We start from the raw sequence: 13,913 nt of genomic DNA on the forward strand, positions 1-13,913 counted from the left end.
GACATGTCTTCAGAGTATAAGACACTTCAGTTCTTCAGCAGAGACGGGGGCGGCTGGCTGAGTGGCTCCTGAGAAGCTTCACTGATGCTAGTCTCAGAGCATTGCTGCTGGATCAGTGGCCTGTGTGACCTGTAGTCAGACCGGCTTCCCACTCACATCCCAGCACCACAGCACCTGATGAGCTAGCTCTCAGTCTTTTTTTTTTTTTTTTAATCTTTATTAACTTGAGTATTTCTTATTTACATTTCGATTTTTATTCCCTTTCCCGGTTTCTGGGCCAAAATCCCCTTAACCCCTCCCCCTCCCCTCCTATATGGGTGTTCCCCTCCCCATCCTCCCCCCATTACTGCCCTCCCCCCAACAGTCTAGTTCACTGGGGGTTCAGTCTTAGCAGGACCCAGGGCTTCCCCTTCCACTGGTGCTCTTACTAGGATATTCATTGCTACCTATGAGGTCAGAGTCCAGGGTCAGTCCATGTATAGTCTTTAGGTAGTGGCTTAGTCCCTGGAAGCTCTGGTTGCTTGGCATTGTTGTACATATGGGGTCTCGAGCCCCTTCAAGCTCTTCCAGTCCTTTCTCTGATTCCTTCAACGGGGGTCCCCGTTCTCAGTTCAGTGGTTTGCTGCTGGCATTCGCCTCTGTATTTGCTGTATTCTGGCTGTGTCTCTCAGGAGAGATCTACATCCGGCTCCTGTCGGCCTGCACCTCTTTGCTTCATCCATCTTGTCTAATTGAGTGGCTGTATATGTATGGGCCACATGTGGGGCAGGCTCTGAATGGGTGTTCCTTCTGCCTCTGTTCTAAACTTTGCTTCCCTATTCCCTCCCAAGGGTATTCTTGTTCCCCTTTTAAAGAAGGAGTGAAGCATCTGCATTTTGGACTTCCTTCTTGAGTTTCATGTGTTCTGTGCATCTAGGGTAATTCAAGCATTTGGGCTAATAGCCACTTATCAATGAGTGCATACCAGGTGTGTTTTTCTGTGATTGGGTTACCTCACTCAGGATGATATTTTTTTCCAGTTCCAACCATTTGCCTATGAATTTCATGAAGTCATTACTTTTGATAGCTGAGTAATATTCCATTGTGTAGATGTACCACATTGTCTGTGTCCATTCCTCTGTTGAAGGGCATCCAGCTTCTGGCTGTTATAAACAAGGCTGCTATGAACACAGTGGAGCACGTGTCTTTGTCATATGTTGGAGCTCTAGGTCTTACTGAGTGACGACAGCGGGCGGGAATGAATGCTTGGGCCTGCCCTGGCTCTTCTCTTCTAGAGAGTGTTTGTGCTTGTCCGTCCTACAAGCTCAACTTGCATTCTGAGTAGTTGGTGTTTATATATGCATTAATGAGCTGAGTTTGTATTTGTTTAAAAGTGCAAAGGAGGTGCTCAAGGGATGGTTCAGGTTGAGTGTATGCTGCACGTGAAGAGGACCAGGTTGAGTTCCTAGCACCCAAATGACACGTGTGCTGGCCAGGCAGCTTGACTCAAGATAGAGTCATCTGAGAAGTGGGAGTCTCAGTAGAGAGAATGCCTCCAAAAGACAGGGCTGTAGGCAAGCCTGTTGGGCATTTATTTAATTGCTGATTGATGTGGGAGGGCCCAGCTCAGTGGTACCGTGCCAATCTTGGGCAGGTAACCCTGCATGCTCTAAGAAAGCAAGCTGAGCAGGCTGAAGGGAACAAGCCAGGAAGTAACATTCTTCCATAACCTCTGTTCCAGTTCTTATTTCCAGCTTCCTGCTTTGAGTTCCTGCTCAGACTGCCCTTAGTGACAGAGCATGACAAGTTACAAGTTGTTTGTAGCAATGGTGTATATCTAGGTAATAGAAACCCTAAGGAAGGGGTTGGGGATTTAGCTCAGTGGTAGAGCGCTTGCTAGGCCCTGGGTTCGGTCCCCAGCTCCGAAAAAAAGAAAAGAAAAGGAAAAAAAAAAAGAAACCCTAAGGAAGATCAGAGGAGGGGGGTGTTAACCAAGGTGGTGTACCTGTGCCCATTTGCAACATACACAAGGCCACATAAAAAATAAAAATAACTACAAAAAAAAAAAAAAAGCAGACAAAACCGAAGGCCACAGACAGGCTTTGGTGACATTAAGACTGAATTAGCTATTCAATCTTGGTGGCAAAATTTATATAAAACACTATTTCTGTTTTAATTACAAGTTGATAAGTTGTGATAAATGGTTACCTGGGCAGTCACAAACCTCTGGCAGTGTTTAGGTCTCTTACTGAGCATGTCGAGATCTCTCATGTAAGACTGACACTTGGCTTTCTCCAGGTCTTGTGTGATGGCTCTTTTAGGGGAACAAACAGTCCTCTGCGTGTACATTTGAGCAGAAGACTTGTAGAGGCAGTATACCTAGAGACTCCAGTGCTCTGGCTTTCCCAGCACTGTCTTTGGAGTTTGCATTCTCAGCTGGGCCTGAGTGTTCAGTTAGGCAAGAGAGCGCAGTTAGCCCATCGTTCCCTGATACTCTTCCTTTCTTTGTGTAGTAAGAATAAAGAAAACACACACATAAAAATTAAACTAAATAAAAAAGTAAAAGGAAGAAGCATGGCTATAGATCGGGCTGTGGTGAACCCTGGAACAGGGACATTGTTTTTCTAAGTTAATTTTCTTTGAGAGTGAAAGATGTAAAGAGAAAACTTTTCTGTCGTTGCTTCTGTGTGGTGTCCTTCTTTGTGCTGAATCTGAATGCTGTGCAGCCTTACTCCTGTGCTGACACGGTGTTCAGTGGAGTTTGGTTCCCCTCAGGACTTTGGAGGGCAGGGAGTGAATAGCCTGCCAGGCACATGGCTTCTGTCGCTTCTGTCGCACTGGGCTTTTTTCATGATGTTGCTTTTTGGTTCTTGTTAGAGAAGAGAAAACCATGTGTTTGTTGTTCAGGCCTACGACTACTTCTGAAAGACAGACAAAGACGTGCATTGTTAAATGTTGGCAGTGCCAGGTTGGCAGGCATTGTTTAATGTGAGTACCAAGGTCGGATTAACATAACTGCTGTATTACAGTTAAGAGCAGCCTGGTTGTAAGGTAAATGAAGCTAGTCATGTACTTAGAATTGCAGGTTGTTTGTTATTTACACACAGCTACTTACGTCAGCCGTGGACACGAACTGGGAAGGCTTTCGTGCTCACAGGTACGCTATAAACACATTTTACATGATGGCTAGGAGCTCTGGGTAGAGAAGCCTTTGCCCTGCAATGTGCCTCATATGTGCTAGACACAGTACTGAGCACTGAGAGGATTTATAAAACACAACTTCTTCCCTCACTGGGTCCACTGTAGGGAAATTTATACAGAGGTGGTCTAAAACAAAACGCTTTAAAAGAAACTATAGGGCCAGGGGTGGAGTTCACAGAGAACTCTTACCTAGCCAAGGGCCTCATTCCTAATACTCACATTCTCTCCCTTGCGCCCAGTAGAGCCTAAGCAGCTGGAATGAGGGCCTTGGAACACTAGAAATAATTCATATGGTGAAAGCAGTGGGTCTAGGAGCATCTCAGGCAGAGGAAATGGCACCAATAAAAATGTAGGCTAAGAAGCTGGTATTACTGGAAAAGAAGAAAGGTAGAAAAGCAAGGAAGGCCAGTTATGGCGGATCCTAATTGTTCTGTATAAAATGTGGTTTTTCCTGGGCCAGTCAAGTTTTTAAGAGAGATGGCTCAGAGTTGTGGAGCTGATTTAAGGCTCATGGGCAGCAGCAACTCTGTCAAGTTGTAGTCAGCCGGTGAGAAAGTGTGCAGCCCTGAGGCAAGCTGATGAGAATAGAGAGGGGGCAAGGCCGAGGTGAATAGCTAGTCCCTAAGAAGCTGAGGAGCAATGACGAGTCCAAGGCCTAAGGACAGGATCCAGGTCAGACTTCTGCTTTAGTTGACCAAGGAATCTCAGGAAAGAGCTTTGTTAGGGACAAGGGGAATTAATCTTGGGTGAATGGAGTTTGTGCTACTTGTGAAGGTACACATGTGCTATTGTTGGGAATCATTAGTGTATATGTGATTTTTGGAACCCCGGAATAAAATCCAATTTTTAAAAAACATATTTGGAAATAGTCTCAGTATATTTTAGGGTGTTCATTTCCTGAGACTTCTATTAAAATGGGATATTACCCATCAAAAGACACTCTTTGCCTAACCCCATAACCAGGTGGATTGTGAGTGTTCACCGTTGGGAACTTAGTTGTTCATATTTTTTTGTTGTTGTTGTTCTTTTTTTCGGAGCTGGGGACCGAACCCAGGGCCTTGTGCTTCCTAGGCAAGCGCTCTACCACTGAGCTAAATCCCCAACCCCAGTTGTTCATATTTTGTCCCTTAGCAACTAGCATATGGTAGGTCTGTTCTCTAATGTCTGGAACCTGAAATCACACTGGACTCTGCATGCCTCACCTCTGTCTATCTTTTCTATCCCTCTTCATCCGATGCCTCGCCCTCTGGTTTCTGTCTGTCTCTGTCTGTCTGTCTGTTTTGCTTTGTTTTGAGGTAGCCTCAGCTATCCTGGAATTCATAGAGTTCTGTTTGCCTCTGCTTCCCAAGTGCTGGTGTTAAGGGAGCACTCCTCCATGTCCAGCAGTCAACGTTTATCTTTTTGAGGTTGGCTCCACTTTTCTAGGTTTTGAATTTGCTAAGTAATCAGGGAAGACTTTAAACCCTGATCCTCTTGCTTCCACTTCCTAAATACTGGGACTACTGGTTTAGTCACTGTGCCTTGCTGTATTTTTAAATGCTCAACTATCAATTAATGAAGTTGTTTTAGGTATAGATAATTATGGTGGAGTAATGTCTCCACACCACAGCGGTGTTTGTTCAAGGAAGGAAAGCACGGCACTTCCCCTTGGGTAGTTGTCTGTTCTGCAGCACAGAGTCTTATTGTTCAGGGACAGTGAGGAACAGTGTGCAGGAGTAACTGTCCTGGGATTTGACTTCTGTATCAAGTGAGGGGACTTGTACCACACTGGCTTTAAATAAAAGCATAGTTGTAGCATTAATCTCAGGCCAGCATTGTCCATTGTTAGAGAAACTAACCCAACTTAACTCCATGCCTGTCCCTATCTGTGTTTCCGTTGTTTGGTCTTTGGTGCAGTTAAGAATCGTACTGAGATTCCCAAATATGCTGACATAGGGGAAGCAAGCAAATGGAGTGCAGTGGTTGTGGATCGCTGTGGCTGTTCTATTTATGATAGACCAATTAGCTGAGGTAAATTTAACCCTGTGAAATAATTGATCCTATAAAAGGAAAAGCAGACCAGGAATACATGTACAGTATCCTGTGTGGGTTTAAGAATTACTACATTTTGCAGAAATATGAATATTAAAGGAATAGCTCTGTATAATCATGTCACTATTGCACATTTTCATGACTTGCCTTTATTGTAGAATTTAACTAAAACCCTGTAGCTCTGATTTTTCTCTGTTTGATTTTATTGCTGATAACTTGAGGCATCCAGCTTCTGCCATTTCTGCTGTTTCTATGGCAACTAAAGTGTGCAAGCCCAGCAGTATCACTTTCTTTCGCAGCTGGCATTTTGTGTTCACAGTAAGAGGAAGAGTTTTGGTGAAGCGTGGTCTGTGCTAATTGGGATGAAACTGGGTCAGAACAATTTTGGTTTGCTTTTATTGTCTGTTTAGGTTTGTGGTGATTGTGTTAGGTTTGGGCATTGAACACCTCAATTCTTTTTATTCTTAATTTATTAATATATAAATAAAGTATATTAATTGTTAAAGTTAGTCTGTTGAAAATTAAATACTCATAGACACAATTTGGTGTAAAAAAATTTTTTTTCTTTTTTTCGGAGCTGGGGACCGAAACTGTATTAGTTTGGTTTTTTTGTTTGTTTTTTTTATATATGAGTACATTGTCGCTGTCTTCAGACACAGCAGAAGAGGGCATCAGATCTCATTACAGATGGTTGTGAGCCACCATGTGGTTGCTGGAACTTGAACTCAGGACCTCTGGAAGAGTAGCCGGTGCTCTTAACCGCTGAGCTATCTCTCCAGCCCGTGTAAAATTTTGAGAACTGGATAGAGTTGTTCTAAGCCCTGTTTCATAGCCCTCTATGCCCTGATTATTTTCAAAAGTGTGAGAAAATACTCTGAAGGGTTAAACATATTTTACTGGTGGATGAAGGGAGAGCTGGTGGTCTCACTTTAAGGATGAAAACTGACTGGGTAGTTGTAGTTCCTGACTTCAGGAGACTTCCCTGTGAATGCTGCTCAAGCTCTGGGTTCCTGTCGTGGATTGTCTAAGAGTTGGTAGGCCGCTCCTGTTCATGCCAGCCACTGGCCCTGCCTTCCTGTCAGCACATGAAGCCCTTAGAAACTTACATAGGCGTTCAGAATGCTGTCACAAAGACAGTCTAGAGCCTCCTGCTCCTCTCTGTAGGCTCGTGTCATTGTGGTGCCAGCACTGTTCTCAGTGTAGCCTGATCACAGGACCTGCTGGTAAGGTTAAGTAGTGCAGGCCTACTTCCTGTTCCTGCCTTTTGTTTCTGTTTCTTTTAGGAAGCTATTTGTTGTCACCAGCTTACAGACTTTGTTACACTTATATCTTAGAGTTTTAAAGTGCTTTAAAATCTCAAACTTTAGGAATTATGAGTATTGTAGGGAATAGTATGCAAAATGGCTTTGAACAACAGGATGATCTTACAATTGACACGCCGTGGCCAGTCAGAGATTGTCATTCAGAGTCTTCCTTCTCCTGGGTTGGCCTTCTTTACACTAACTTGCTGTATTTAGTACATCTGGCTTTGTAACTGAACAAAAATATTCTTTCTTATTGGGCCACCAATGACCTAGTCATCCATTTTGGTCACATCTCCTGAGATCTTTTTTGTTTACATCTGATAGCCATGTAGAGAGGCTCTGTGCTCTCTAGGTATCTAGGTACTCATCTTTTCTCTAGCCTTTCCCAGCTCCCCTTCCCGCTTCCCTCTCTCAAGCTCCTTGCCCACCTGCACATCTTGTGGCAGCCCTCAACTACTCTGGGAGTACAGGCTAAGAATGTATCCAGATTTTGTTACTCAAGAGCTTGTGCTAAGAAGTGGAACCTCTTGAAACAGGAAACAAGCCCTTCCTTGGCTTCCTTTTTTTATAACGGCCATCCTTGTATTCTGCCTTGTAACCACCATGGTCCTTCATACCCTGTAGTTCACCGGGAACGTGGTGCTCAGGTTGCTCCTTCTCTGCCTTGACGGCTTTCCCCTGAGATATCTGGGTGGCACACTCTCCGTCGAGTATCAAATACTGCTTACAACCCTTGAAGACAATGCCTTTCAGCCTTAACCCTGCTCCTTGTTTTCTTGGTTGTTCCCATCATTATAATATGTACATGCAAAACTTACGTATGCTAGAAGCATAAAAACACCATGACCCGTTAAGAACCTGCCACTGTCCGAGTGGACATGTCTTCTCCCTAGGTGGGATCTTCCTTCTCCTAAGACTTAGATGGCCTGGATTCTGAAACACTTATTCTTCAGTCTAAAAACAGGTTTATCTCGCTGCACGCTTAAATACAGCATTATCTCTGCTTGAGTGTAAGCTGTGTGAGATGCTGTCATGTTGCAGACCACCTAAGTTTTCTTTTTCATGCAGTGTAATACTTCCAAGGTGAACCGTCCATCTATTTGTATCTCAGTGATTTTCTTACAATGCAGAGCCGTGTTACAAACATTCTCTGGTATTGTGTGAGGGTGAAGTGACTGATTCAAAGTAATTCACTTACTCACTTCTGCAAGATTATGCCAAACTATTTCCTAAGCACGTGTGCCAGTGTATTCCCACTAGAACTGGACGGGGTTTGCACGGCTGCGTTTCTGTTGTTCAGCTGTGTGTTTTGAACAAATCTACTAGAATAAAACACTACCTCAGTGCTCCTACTGACTTAGGTCGAACATCTTTCCATATGGGTTTTTATTAAAATATATTTTTGCTCTGGTTAAATGTCTGGCTTTTTTTCTATTTTTCTATGCTGGTCTTCCATTTTGACGTGCAGACTTTTGTCTTAGAAATATTCTCTTTGTGTGCTGCAGACTTAATTTTCTTTGGTTTTGATTATTGGAAGCTTTCTTAATGTCGCAAAGTTTATGGTAAAAAATATGAAGAATTTTGCTCAGCTCTGGAGAGATGGCTCAGTGGTTAGCCGTTATTTCTCCTGCACAGGACCTGAGTTTGGTTCCTAGCACCCGCACCGGGTGGGTGGCTTACAGTCTCCTCGCACTGCAGCCCAAGCAGGTCTGATGCCTTCATGCTTCTGTGGACATTGTATCCATGAGCACAGACACAGGCACACGCCCACAGGCACACGCTCACAGGCACAGAGCCATGGGCACACGCCCACGGGCACAGAGCCACAGGCACACGCCCACAGGTACACAGCCACAGGCACAGAGCCACGGGCACACGCCCACAGGTACACAGCCACGGGCACACAGCCACAGGCACAGAGCCACAGGCACACGTCCACAGGTACACGCCCACAGGCACACAGCCACGGGCACACAGGCACAGAGCCACGGGCACACGCCCACAGGCACACGCCCACAGGCACACAGCCACAGGCACACGCCCACAGGCACACAGCCACAGGCACAGAGCCACGGGCACACACCCACAGGCACACGCCCACAGGCACACAGCCACAGGCACAGAGCCACAGGCACACGCCCACAGGTACACGCCCACAGGCACACAGCCACAGGCACAGAGCCACGAGCACACGCCCACGGGCACACAGCCACGGGCACATGCCCACGGGCACAGAACCACAGGCACACGCCCACAGGCACACAGCCACGGGCACAGAGCCACAGGCACACGCCCACAGGCACACGCCCACAGGCACAGAGCCACGGGCACACGCCCACGGGCACAGAGCCACGGGCACACGCCCATGGGCACACAGTTAAAAACACAGTAAAAACCTACACTCAGAAGGCTGAGGCAGGTGGGCCCTGAGTTTGAAACCAATTTGAGTTATGAGAGTTAGGGCCAGCTGGGCTCTGTAGTAAGTTCTTGTCTGGAAGGAAGGAAGGAAGGAAGGAAGGAAGGAAGGAAGGAAGGAAGGAAGGAAGGAAGGAAGGTAGGTAGGTTATTTTTGTATTTTTTATTCAAACTTTTGGCTTTTATTTATATTTTATTCCTCTTGAAATTGAAACATATGTATGTATGCACGTATGTATGTATGTATGTATGTATGTATGTATGTATGTATGTATGTATGTTAGTTGTGAGGTAAGGACTCTTTTTTTTCATCTCTGACCTGTTCCTTCCTCAGTTTTTAATAGTTTCTCCACTGACTTTGTCATCAGTGCTGAGGCCCCCAAGGTGCTCGCTCATTGTAGCCCATTGGTCTCCTTACCTGAGCTACTGTTTTGTTTGAGTCCAATTCCTGTACTCACCCCTCCACCCTCAGCACAGCCTCTCACAAATGTCTTGGCTGCTCCTAGGTCTTTGTTCTTCCTTGTGCATTTAATGTTGACGTGCTGGAGATCAAGCCCAGGTCTTTAGCATGCCTCCCAAGTGCTCTGCCATTGAGCTGCGTCCTCAGTCCTTGTCGTCGTTAGTGTAGCTTAGTTTGGTTTCTAAGAGTCTTGCTGTGTCACCTGGGCGGCATGGAATTGATTGACGTGCATCTTGTTTGAGTCTTTTATCAGTCAGCCGCTGCACCCCAGCCCTCCAGCTGTCCCTGGACAGCCTCCAACCCCTCTGGTTGCTATTGCTGCCTGGATTTTTAAAAATAATTCTACATAGTGTCTTGTTTCATTTTTCTTTTGTTTGTTTATTCTTTTCAGCTGCTGTTGTTCTTAAACACGTCAGGCACATACTTCCTTACTAGGCTTTCTTGCTGACATAACATTCAAAGCCATAAACTTTCCTTGTAAGTGCTTTACTAGCTGCATCCCACGCATAGTTTAAGTTGTAAGTTATAAGTCATATTTTGGTCCTGGATGCTTTTCATTTTTGTATAGGTTCTCCTTTTGTCTGGAATGCTTTAGAAATAGTAAGTTTCCAAATGTGATAATTTGGCTTGTGTGCCCTGGGAAGCCAGAGGTGGGCACAGACTCTGTGGAGCTGATTGCAAGTTGCCTGACGTGGGAAGGGAAGGGAAGGGAAGGGAATGCTCCCAGAAGAGAGGCAAGCGCTGTGAGCTGCTGGCCATCTCTCCAGCCCCATGTCTATGTCTCCATGAGCCTGAAAAGCAATTCCTCTTGTTTATTAGTATCCTAGCCATCTTTCCTAAAGTTACCTTCCTAAATATTGTCCTGATGGTTTGAAAAGAGTTTTTGTTCCCTCTTCAGTTTAATATGCTGATGATACTGTATTCTAAACCTCTCTCCATCATCCTGTACTAAATTTAAGCTCTTTGGAATTGAGGTTGTCATGTATTTCCTTTTGATTCCTGGAAGTCTTTATTTTATAATGGCCCCAAGTATCAATCAGTTGATAGTTAGCAACCTTGAATTTTGAAGGTTTGGTGCCCCCACCCCCACCCCCCGATGTTTTGCCCATTCTGCCCTGGCGACCTTCTTGGTTTTGTCATCACACTCCTCTGGTTCGTCTCCAGAAGAATGAACCCAAATCATCTTGTAGCAGTCTGTTGGTTAGTGTGGCCTGAGCGTCTCATGTTACCATCTCTGCTCTGTTGCCCCTTCCCAAGTCAATACTTTTCAGAGTTTTCAGGTTCCGTAAAAGACATAGTCGTTCCTGTCACACGAAGCCAGGGTCTCAGTGTGATTTTGTCGTGGTTTTTGTTCTTTTTTTCCTCCCAGTCACCAAGTCCTGTAAACTTACTTTGCTAAACTGTTTCTCAGCCCTACCAGTCCCTCTGTGCTTCCTTATCTCTTCACAGCAGTTCTGGTCTCTGCTTCCTGCCCTCACTGCCTACATTTAAGGGTCAGACTGCTTCACTTGGTGTTTAAGATTGCCCTCAAGTCAGACATCTCACTGTCCCCCAGCACGCTCTTCAAAGCCTTGCTCCTTCCCCCAGCTCTTTGTCAGTATTCAGGATCAGGGTAATGGACTCTGTGTCCTCACCCCAGTAGGCCTTGCACTTAATAAAATAGTAGTTGCTTCCTGTGAATGATTAGTGTATGTGCTCACTGTTTTCATGGAAGTATTCTCTTAAAACAAAAATCAGCAACATGGGCAGGGTCTTGGGGGAGGGGGAGATAGCAAGAAAGATTGTCTCAAAAGACTCCTCAAAAGGAAACTCACTGCCTGACTGTCCATCTAGCCTATCATTGAGTAAATGAGTAAATTTAAGCGCACACACACACACACACACACACACACACACACACACACACACACACCCCACCCTCACCCCACCCACCCCCGTAACCCAGGTTCTCAGAAGAGATGGGCTTACCCCCATTGCTGTTGTCTCCACACATTTGCAGATGAAGGTGGTGTGGGAGGCTTGGAACTCCTGCAGCTTCCTCTTACTGAGACTCTGTTGGCCTTGGCTTTTATTGTCCTACGTTTTGAATTTGTGTTTGGACTTTTCTTTTTGTGTGTGTGTGTGTGTGTGTGTGTGTGTGTGTGTGTGTGTGTGTGTGTGTGTGTGTGTCTTTTGAGACAAGGTTTTTCTGTGTAACTCTGGTTGTCCTGGAACTCACTCTGTATTAGACCAGGCTGGCCTTGAACTCAGCTCCTTCTGCCTCTGCCTCCTGGTACTGGGAGTGTGCCACCGCCGCTGGCTGTATTTGGAGTTGCTTACTTTCGTTTTTTATTGTAATTGATATGAATTCTATTGGAGTCTCTCCGAGTCAGTGATGTTGTAATGCAGTCCAAAAATACTTAGCAAGGAATACTCATTTGGTTGACTTAAGTGAGAGTAGTTATATTGTGGTTTGAAATTTTCACATTAAAAATATATTTGAGTTGTGCAGGTTTTAAGTTATGGGACAAATATAAGTGATAACTTCAATTACTTTATAATTATTTATATGATACAACTTTGAAAATAGGTGCGTTTCCCTGGCAAAAATGTTTATATGAATTTAGTGCTAACTTCAAAAATATCAAATGCTTTAACTATAAAAAGTGCTTAATCTTTAATTAGTTTAGACTGAATGAAAAAACATAAAAATTATATTTTCATATGAAAAAATTTCCATTTTGGAGCATGTCAAAAGGATAAATGTAGTAATTTGAATGCTCTATTTTTATTTCTAGAAACCAGCAAATATCCTAGTAATGGGAGAAGGTCCTGAAAGGGGGAGAGTCAAAATAGGTAGGTAATCACTCCTGAGCTAACTGGTGACGAGACCGGGTGACGTCCAACGTGTCTTCCCTTCAACACCCTCATTACGTTGTCGACTTTAACTACTGTGTCCGTGTTTATAGAAAAGGTGTCGGAAAATGTAGGTGGCCTGTAGAGTCGCCCATTCTCCACAGCACGCAGATCCTGTCATCGTGCACGGAGGCATCCGTTAACCAGCCTCACAGACGTTAGCTCACTTACAGTATGCCACCGCCACGCTCCAGCATAACACTCAGCTCACACCATTGCTTCTTTAGCTTGCTGATCGGTCAGTCAATCCATATCCTGTTCCCAGTACATCGCCCTAACCCTGACTTACTGACAGCAGCCTCCTGCCCTCTGCAGTGTGCCTTTGCCCAGACTCTAGCCTACCTGTGGACATGAGTGCCTGTAACACCTCTCACTCACCTGGGCTCCATCACCTCAGGCAGGAAGGGACTCAGGCAAACTTCATTGCTGCTGGGAAGGAATGCTGAGGTGATGCAAATGGTGCTGTCACTGGGACAGAGGCCTGTCCATCCGTCCTGCTGCTTGCTTCCCACTTCTTCATCCTTCCCAGCTCAGTTCCAGAAGAAGCTGCTCTAAACTAGTAACCCAGCTCTGAACCTCTGCCTGGAGGTGAAGGAATTCACCTTCATTGAAAACTGTCTTGGCAGTAAATACCTGACAGTGAAGTTGCTTTTTTCGCCTTCCTGGATCTTTCCCATTATTTGTTCTGTTTTTATTTGACCACTCAAGTGTTTTCTTACAGGCATTTATTGAAGACATGCATTTGCTTGGCAAAGCTGGAAAGGGCTAGTTCCTCCCCAAGAGAAACAGTCATGCAGATGTTTGTCTGTGCGTGGGCTAGAGTCTTTATTATGTTACCTCAGCCGAAGGGAGAGCCCACAGTGAAGGAAAAACCAGACTTAAGGAGCTGTCTTGTTCACTCTTTGAAGCCATGACTAAGACTTCTGTCCTGAGACTTTTCCCTATAGATAACCCATTGATAGTCACTGATTTCCTACAAGAAAGGGCTGACTGAGGGGCTGGGGATTTAACTCAGTGGTAGAGCGCTTACCTAGGAAGCGCAAGGCCCTGGGTTCGGTCCCCAGCTCTGGAAAAAAAAAAAAAAAAAAAAGAACCAAAAGAAAGGGCTGACTGACAGATACCTGCTAGTTCCCTTTGTAGCTCAGAAAGGAACTGCTTTTCCTAAGTCCCTGCATCACTGCTTGTCATTTAGCCCTTCTCAAGCTTCCCTCTTCTCCCTTCAGTTTTAAACTGAGTCTTACTTCTGCCAACACAAACACAGCCTTCCCCCCTAATGAAGAGAGAGGTTATTATGAGCCAAACAAGAGTGACTGCAACCTCCCAGTATGGATCCAGCTTGCCGGACAGCTAGGTCTCTTGTTGGAGCAGTTATAACAAACTTTTGTAGTCACAGAACAAAAGAAGACCTTCTATCAAGGCATTTCCCAATGTGTGGGCAGAACCATCAGGGAGACAGATGCTTAGGGCAAAGCCGGGTGGCGAGTATGTGATGGGAACAGAGGCAGGTGGACAGCTCTGCTGTAGGGTTAGTACACTAGCCGACGAAGTTTTGAGCTTTCAGTTGATGAAAGAAGGCTAGGGGTCTGTCAAATTAGTACATTGGAGAGGTTTTACCCAGTGGTTAAAAG

The 13,913-nt window shown here is 45.1% G+C and overlaps 1 protein-coding gene across 4 annotated transcripts in view; it reads left to right on the plus strand.

Moving 5' to 3' along the window:
• The window catches only part of Cdk19 (cyclin-dependent kinase 19), a 140,211-nt gene that overhangs the window by 99,039 nt on the left and 27,259 nt on the right, over positions 1-13,913 (plus strand). For 3 of the 4 annotated variants that reach the window (NM_001107634.1, XM_008772985.4, XM_017601657.3), the window contains one exon: positions 12,168-12,225. The exons of the other annotated variant lie outside the window; for it this stretch is intronic. In NM_001107634.1, the coding sequence (NP_001101104.1) occupies positions 12,168-12,225 (58 nt within the window). The remainder of the gene's footprint in view (positions 1-12,167; positions 12,226-13,913) is intronic. 4 annotated transcript variants of the gene reach the window in all.

The sequence above is a fragment of the Rattus norvegicus genome, chromosome 20, assembly GCF_036323735.1.
Source record: "Rattus norvegicus strain BN/NHsdMcwi chromosome 20, GRCr8, whole genome shotgun sequence".
In the NCBI taxonomy this organism is placed as follows: Eukaryota; Metazoa; Chordata; class Mammalia; order Rodentia; family Muridae; genus Rattus; species Rattus norvegicus.